Genomic DNA, 9,070 nt, shown 5'->3' with positions numbered 1-9,070 from the left:
AGAGGAAAACAACCTAATAAAAAGCAAATCAAGTGTTGAAGGACTTGCGATTCAAATTATGTGATTGAGATAATTTCATAGACAAAAAATAAACAAAATAATCTAATTTAGCAAGGGTTAAAATGTCAAAATCTGTATCTTGATTATGAGATCAAGATATCTCCATATTAAACAAACCAAAACATATTAGGAAGTTTAATTCTTAACGGACTCAACGTGAAATAATGAAATTGTAAAAAAAAAACAAATCAATATAGAAAACAACACAGAAAACAACTCAAGTCAACTTGGATTAACTTGTTAAGTATTATTCTCAGGTATTGAAGCTATAATAACTTAATAGAAAGAAAAAAATAATCATTATATTTAATTTTCAATTAACCTAATATTAAATAACAAAATAAAAAAATCGAGTCAACTGAGATAACTTATCAAACCGCAATATGTTTCATTAAAGTGAAATAACCTTAGAAAAATAAATTTAATATTAAATATTAAAATTAAAAAACGGATTAAAATCACTGTTCCTATGATGAATAGTGATTTATAAGCAGTAAAAACTCATTCTCCTTTAGTTTTTTTCTTATTGCCAATTAATTAATAACCGGAAGTTTCATTCCGTATAAAGGTGGGAACACATGAACCCTTCCATTCAATGGATATTCCTCATCCACGACCACAAAGCCAAACCACCGCAAAAATAGCCTTCCACGAAACACCCACTTTTTATTACCATGCCACCCACATGTGCATTATTCTACCAGTCAACCAATCCTTTGACAAAGACAAACATCGCAGGTTAAAAACAACCAAGATCTCGATTTATTTCAACGGCCCAGATTAAACCCCACTCCACTCCATCATGGATAAGGATAAAACTCAGCACCATCACCCCTGCTATCTTGCCCTTTTACGCCTTCCCCATTCAGCACCCCAAGAACCCAAACCACCCGCCCTTCTTGGCATCAAACGGATTCCCAATTATCCACTTGTAAATTCCATGTCACTCCCAAAAACTAAAATGAAAAAAAATAATAAAGGTACTTATTTTCATAACACCCTCGACTCTCGCATATATATAAATGGTCTTGGGCCCTCATAACTCTGAAACGAGCTTCATAAAAAATTTAATGAGCTCTCGTTGAAAAACACACAACATGTTTTCTTGGGTTAGAGGAAAGTGCATAGGCAGAGGCTCTTATGGCACCGTCAACTTGGCTTTCAACAAACAAACCGATGCGGTTTTTGCCGTGAAGAGTGCCTCTGAAGCAAATCACGTTCAAGCGTTAGACAATGAGATCAAGATTCTAAGCTCGTTGTCTTCTCCTTTTATTGTCAAATTCCTCGGCGACGATGTCTCGTTTGAAAATTCAACAACCTGCCGGAATCTTCACATGGAGTACTTGCCAGGCGGCACCCTTGCTGACTTGGCTTCATCACCTCACCGTTTGGCTGACGTGGACGAGCAGACTGTTCGGTCATTTACTTACTGTATAGTCTCTGCTTTGAAGTACATACACTCTAGAGGCATTGTTCACTGTGATGTTAAAGGACGGAATATTCTATTGGGTAATAATTCAGATTCCGTTAAACTAGCAGATTTCGGTTCGGCGATTGACGCTGCATGTGGGGAGCCCCATTTGCCACGTGGAAGTCCGCTATGGATGGCACCGGAGGTGATCAGACGCGAATACCAGGGACCGAAAAGTGATGTCTGGTCTCTGGGCTGTACAATTATTGAGATGGTCACCGGAAAGCCGGCTTGGGAGGATCGCGGGGCTGATTCGCTGAGTCTGATCGGCTTTTCAAACGAAGTGCCCGAGTTGCCGAGTAAGTTGTGTGTGCTGGGTCAGGATTTCCTGATGAAGTGTTTGAAGAGGGAGCCAAATCAGCGGTGGAGCTGCGATCAGCTACTGCAGCATCCATTCTTGGGTTCTGTGAATTCTGATTTGCTGGGGAACGAATTGTCTCCACGTCGCGTACTCGATTGGTACTTCAATTCAGATTTCGAGGACGATAATGACGTAATGGAGCAAGGTTCGGCTTCGAGTTTTGACAATATTGAAGTTTCGGCTAGAAATAGGATTGGTAAATTGGTGACTAGTGAAGGAGTAAATTGGGAAACAAATGATGGATGGGCTGAGGTGAGGAGTGGTTGTGTGAAACGTGAAAGAGGCGAGGGTGATGAATCAGGGACCAGTTCGGTATATTCTTCTGATTCGGTGTGGATAAGTGAGGAAGGGGGTAGGATAAAACGGAAAGTTTGTAATTTTAGTGCTGGCGAATTACACGTGAATGGCTCTAATGGGTCGTCCTTTTGTGGAATTCATTGGCGCGGTGAGTTGTGCAGCGGAAGTGAAGGAGGTGGTGGTTCGGGTTATCACTGTGGTTCACAAAAAGCGGAGCTAGCGGTGGAGGGGTGTGAGTTGGTAGGGATTTACTACAGAATGTTGTGTAATTTGTTGTTGTATTTACTGTGTTTCATGAGATTAATGAGATGTAAATTTATTCTTTGGTGTAAAATCTTTGTTGTTGGGTTTAACATGTGCTAGCATATTCGAATGTGTTCCGTTCAATCATGGAGTTATTCCAGTCCTCCCAGCAAGTAGAACTCCCTCGCTGACGTAAAAAGCATTCGCTTTACAATTTGATTACCTCCTCATGCTGCAAAGTTCTTTTGAGCACAAAGAAGCCGCTGTTTGAAAGCGTAGAATGATTAATTTTTAATGTGTTTTTTTATTTAAAAATAGATTAAAAAAATTATTTTTGATATTAGCATATTAAAATAATATTTTTAATTAAATTTTCATAAAATTAATGTTGTTTGAAATGCAATTCTAAAATACATCTTATAAGATATAATTTCCATACGAGATGTTTATATCAATCTAAAATGGTTACTGAAAGTGGAGAGTAATTGTTTTCTCCAAACATCTTGAGAAAGAGTGTGGTCGCTTCTTGTAATAAAATAACATGAACTTCATCCTAAAATCATAGCATTTTGTCATCGCAGCACAGCTCTCTGAACTTTTACCTCCTATGAGCTAAACAAAGGATCGATCAAAATCTAGAGCACGGGCCACTAACAACTTAAAAAACTTAGTCTTGATAAGTCATAAGGGCATGGTGGTGACAATAAGGAGCAATAATTGAGAAGAGTGATTGATCAATTCGAGACTGAAGATATTGCAAGATTGCCGGTTTGTAGTCTTGCTTGATTTTGTTTGCCATGGGATCGAAAGTGACAACAAGCTTGCCATGAGGCCATTCCAGGAAAAAAGCATGCGGATCGGCATGCAACTTGCTGGTATCATGGGTGTCCCCTTTGATTGTGTTCTAGGTTGGTTACAACTAGAATCCATTCAATCTCGAAGACACACAAGTGTCTTGTCCAGCTATCGAAGAGAGAAGATTCAAATCTGACTGAAGTTGTCCAATCGGATCCTGATTTTCCCTTTTCGGTCAAGAGCAAATTGTTACTCTAGTAAAATTTTTAAATCATGTGATTTCAAGGTAGTTAATTGCCTCATATTTCTTAAATATGAATCTACAAACATCATCAAAAAGAAATATCACCTACGTATATTGATTAATCAGCGTCTAATCTTCACTTCCAAGTTTCACTTTCTAAATGGCACATTATATTTCATACCGCTTTTTTTACGCAATATTTTAATCATATTCTATAAATTTGATATATAAACTAAAATGTCCTGTATATAAAGCTAACAAAAGTGGGTTTTCACTAGCCATTTTTACTGTGCACACTGTCACATATTATTATGAATTGAAATAACTTTTTTAATAAAAACTTTAATTTGATTCTTAAACTTATTTTTTATACAATTGAGTTATTTTGAACTTAAATTTACACTCAATTATATATTTTTTTTAAACTTTAATTTGATTCTTAAACTTATTTTTTACACAATTGAGACACTCAATTGTATATTTTTTTAGAAAATGTTAGATTAAAAGTTAGAAGACCAAAATAAAAATAACAGCTAACATAAATAGTGGCTTTGAATTTCATATGAAAAGTTTACTTTAGTTCCCTGTCTTATTCAATACATAAGTGATTTGCCTATTTAGAATTCAAAAACTCAATTTTGTTATTAAAGTTTATTTTTTGTATTTTGCCTTCCTTTTCTATCAGAGAAGAGATAAGCTCATCAAATTCCACTGTAGAGAAAAAATTATCATTTATAGCTATTTGGACCACCGAAATTGTTGAAATTGATGTCAATGAGTTATATTTGATGAGAGGATTCTTATAGTGATTGTTTTAAGCCATGATTTCTCCTATAAGAAAAAATCTAAATTGAGGAAAATAACATTTATTCAATTTTATTTTGTGATTTGAGTTTTTTTTTTTGCTTATTGGGTTGCTAAATTGGTTTACACATGTTTCAGGACTGGTTTTTAGGTGTTTTTGCTTTAAAGAAGTTGAAACATAGGCTTTGTAAGTTAAAACCTATAGTCTTGATTATCCCGCCATAATAATAGTGGCCTAAATCTAGGCTGAGAACTGGCGTGTCAGGCGTGTCATCTTTTTATTTTAAAATAAAGAAATAAAAGGAGTCGGACAGCCTGTCGTCCACCCTTTCAAATGATAGAAAAAAAAAAGACAGGCTCAAACATGCAAGACTAGGTTTAAAAGCCCACGTGCTTGTGTTGTTTCTTCTATAGGCCAAGTGCGTTGAGCCATAGGCCAACATTATTCGGCTTTTTTCATCATTTTTCTTAGATAAAGAAAAAAATAACTCGATTAGTTCTATCACCCAAATTACAAGTTTGACAAGTTAAAAAGAAAATGTAATTTCACCCTTTATTATCTATAATCTAATTTTTAATTAACTTAAAATTAAAAACAATGTTGTTTCACCTTTCGTTGTCAAAGATTTGATGTTGCTATCTTAGTCTCATGTGTTCTACATGTTTTTTTCGTTTTTTTAAAAAAGTATTTCCTTAAAAAATACCACATTCTCTTTATTGTCATGTAAATCCAATAAATAAAAAAAAATCTATGAAATAAAAAAATATTGAATATGATGGCTTGTGTAAGTTGCAATGAGAGTTTGGCTGGTTGACGTAAAATCATTTGTTTTTTCTTTTGAAAAAAATTGATTTATTTTTTGTCAATTTTATCCGTTAATATTATGTTAGTTAGAGATTTAGGTTCATAGTTTTTTTTTTTCATGACTATACTCATAACTTTCACATGTCAATTCGAAATGACTTAGATTGATCTAATGTTATCCTTTTAAATATTAGATAAAAATATCATCTAATGTAATTGAATTTAAATTCATTGATAAACTATTTTCATTTCTTTAAATAACACATTACCAATATCTTTTTTTTTGGTCTTTTTTTTTCCGTGTTGCGTGGGCTAATAGGCTAACTTAGGTGTCATTTTTGTCTCAATAAGTTCCATTTCACAAGAGTACTTTCACCTATGTATTTTTTCCCTTCTCCTTACCAGGAAAGTATATCTAACCGTGGGACTCATTTTGGCTTTAGATTGGTTTTGGTTTTTTAAGTTTTTGATAGTCAAGGATAGGGTTATCAACGTATTTTATAATGTTTTCTAGATGTTTTTAGTAAAGAATGAGTTTTAAATTTAAAAAAATGGAACCCTTAATTTTCTAGTAAACTATAGAAAGCAGATGATACATTTTCTATTGTCTTATATTTAAATGATCTGCCTCTTTAAAAAATTAAAAAAAGAAGATATGTCCTAGTGCTCTAGTTGGACTAAAAAGCCCACGTGTTTGGGCTGTTCTTTTTTTAATGCCCAAACCCACACGACTAGGCTTTTTTATATATATATTTTCTATTTGGTTTAAAAAATTGATAAAAAAAATCTTTAAACCCAATTAAGTCTGTTATCCTAGTAGCAATTTGACGAGTTGATTCGTGGCATCTAAGGTATTATTTATTTTTCTTTTGTTTTTTCCCCTTATTTTTTTTTAAAAGTATAGATTCACCTAGTGTTATCAATGATCTTTTTTTTTTTATTTAACTCAAACCTAAAAGAATGCAATTTTATTTTTTGTTGTAAATGATCTACGTTTGCTATTTCGGCTCCATATGCTTGTTATATTTTTTTTTTTTTACTTTTAAGAAAAATATATTGTTCCCACAAAAACAAAATACATACGCTTTATTGTCATATAATTACATCAAAAATAATGTCTAGGATAAAAATTAATTGAATCTAGTGATGTACATAACTTTTATTGCAAGTTTTTTTTATTTACTCAAGTTCACTCTATTTTTTTTAATCAAATATTGTTTCTTCACCTATTTTATCCTTTAACATTGAGTTAATTTGGGATTGAGCTTTCTAATTTTTTTTTTTTCAAAATTATCTCAGCAAGTTTCGCAGGTATGCTTAGGCTCATAATGGTGGATAAAATATTTTTCTATCTCAGTATTAGATGAAAATACCATTCAATTTATGGTTAAAATCAATATATTTTTATTAAAGACAAGTTATCACTGCCTCTACTTTTTTTCACACAAAATAAATTTTACTACGAATCACGTCATAATGTATTACCATCTCACATTTCACTATTAATCTCTATAGTAAAAATATCATCTTGCCCTTAAAAATTTAAGTTTTATAGCATACTTTCAAGAGTAATTTAGTATTTTTTTACCTAATATACTTGTTATTATAAGATTGAAGGGGGTAAATGAGTCTTTTAATCTTTGATTTGCATTATGTAATATCTACAATACCTTCAAAAGTTGAATTTTCTTTATGATAAGAACATGGGTTTTTTGGGTTCTTACTTATTCCAAGTAGAACATAGTTATTGAAGTGCTCTTGGAGTCAAATAATCTATAGCTAAGATTAAAGGGGTTTTCAATCTTTTTTTTATGCCTTTTTTTCATTAATAATGTTTGGGGTCAGGGGTAATTTTTTATTTACATATATTAAATTATAGAAAAAGTTCTTGGGACATGTGATTACGCATTAGCGCATGTGGTGCCTTTGGTAGACAATTACCACGTTTTAGGGTGGCATTCGATGCATCTCATCCTTCTTTTCATGGTGGTCCAATGTATGTAGCTTCTTCAAAGAGTAAATGTCTTATTCTAAGTGTATGAATATCGAAGTAATAAATAGTCCGGCATGACTGAGGTCGAACCACAAGGAGGTGAACTATATAAAATTATAAACAATAAATGAAAAGGAATTGAAGAGAATTCTTGAGATTTGATATTAATATAAGGATTAAACAAAGATGACAAAATTATCAAGGTTAAAGGATCCACCAATGTATCTCAAACAAGTATAGTATAAACGCTTTTTGTTACTCAACTGAAAACCACACACAAAGAAGGTTGCAATTGCATTATAAATTATTAACATGATTACATTAGTTATCTTATTCGAATAATGCTAATACTTGTAAATGTTGTTAGATATTCATTATGCTAACTTATATTAACAACAAATCAAGTTCTTTTCATAGCACAAGTGCCGGTTATACCATACAGTTAGACCATGAAAATGCCAAGTATTTATTGTATTAAGGGTTATACAATATAAATCTAGATTAACCATTTAACAAGCAAAATATTAAAAATAAACAAAACAAATACAAAACATGTTAGTATCAAACATTAAAGTCCATATTGAGTTTATATTATATTTATTCTTACATTATTAGTGTAACCTTTTCACCTTGACATAATAAACTTAACAAAATATAATGAAAGAGAGAAATATAAATAAGATATAAGTTAACTAATTAAAGGAAAGGAAATGAAAAACATAAAGAAGAGATTAATATAAACAAAACTTAAGTATTACAAAAATATAAAAAGAGAAAGCAAGATTATAATCTTGATTTGAAAACCAAAATGCCTAAATGCATGACAAATACCTTCTTTTATTGGCCAAAATTTGGAACTATTGATTTGATGACTAATTATTGAGTGAGTGATCATATTTTGATTTGCTAATAATCCTTATCTTCTTATCTGCAGAAAACATCATTGCTAACAATAGGTTTTGAACAGATAGTCTTCATGAAAGTTTTGGGAAATTGTCTCAGCTTTCTAACAAAATAAGAATGAAGTCATTTGGACTTCTAAAACTTGAGATATGAGTTAAATATTGAACAATATTTAGGCTGTAGGATAGATTCAGACTTCTCTTTTGATGCTAACATTTAGACTTCCAAATGGCAGAATGGAGTTTTGGACTCTCATGAATGTTTTAGGCCTATGTTTTAACTTTCTAACTATATAAATCAAACTAAAATTCAAGATTTACAACTCTAAATATGATTGAATGACTAAATAATGTTTCAGTTTGAATTAAATCAACATCTCTTTTCTAAGCTTAGCCTTTTCTTTATACTTTTACTTTCAATATTTAATCACATCAATCAGTTATTTAAATTGTGAGATATGCCTGCATTTAAAATAAATATTTACCATAAATTAAAGTTATCTTATATTATTAGACATGTTATTATAAAATATGTTCTAGCTAAGAAGTTATTGATATTTCAAGTGTAAAATAATGATATAAAACCTTGATAAAAATGTACTTTTAAATACTAATCATACCCCTCAACTAGCTTATTACTAGTCCCTAGTAATCAAAGTGTTAAAATAGAAAAACAATTTGCTAGTTCCACAAAGCAAGACATTCATTATTCAACTTCTATTAATCTACCTAAATAAACAAAGTCTTATTAAATTTATATATCAATTTCATACTTTTTAAATAAGATATTAATAAACCTTTTTTTTATGTGCTTAATGTATGGAAACATAGATAATAAAGCTTTTATTGGAAGAAAATAATATTTTGTTCTAATAGTTTTCTAAGCTTAATTTCCTTCTGTTGAGATTATTACTTTTTTTTTCCCTTTTTTTTTTGCTTTAATATATATACCAGTTGGTCTTGGTGTATTAGGCGTTGAGACACCCCTACGAGCTTAGTAACTTGGGTTATAGATACTGATATATATATAGTGCAATGTTTAATTCCTTTAAGCTTTCCTCCTTAATCCATGTAACAAGTATTAAGCTAATAACT

General features: G+C 31.4%; 1 protein-coding gene across 1 annotated transcript; it reads left to right on the top strand.

Annotated features, from left to right (window-relative positions):
- The first annotated feature begins 738 nt into the window (after window positions 1-738).
- LOC105125949 (mitogen-activated protein kinase kinase kinase ANP1-like) lies at window positions 739-2,573 on the top strand. Its single transcript, XM_011026629.1, has one exon. The coding sequence runs from the start codon at window positions 1,158-1,160 to the stop codon at window positions 2,550-2,552; it is 1,395 nt and encodes a 464-aa protein (XP_011024931.1). The 5' UTR covers window positions 739-1,157; the 3' UTR covers window positions 2,553-2,573.
- Window positions 2,574-9,070: the final 6,497 nt, after the last annotated feature.

Source organism: Populus euphratica, unplaced genomic scaffold, assembly GCF_000495115.2.
Source record: "Populus euphratica unplaced genomic scaffold, PopEup_1.0 scaffold44.1, whole genome shotgun sequence".
In the NCBI taxonomy this organism is placed as follows: domain Eukaryota; kingdom Viridiplantae; phylum Streptophyta; class Magnoliopsida; order Malpighiales; family Salicaceae; genus Populus; species Populus euphratica.
Note: the sequence above shows the minus strand (reverse complement) of the source record. Positions and strands in the feature narration are given on the sequence as shown.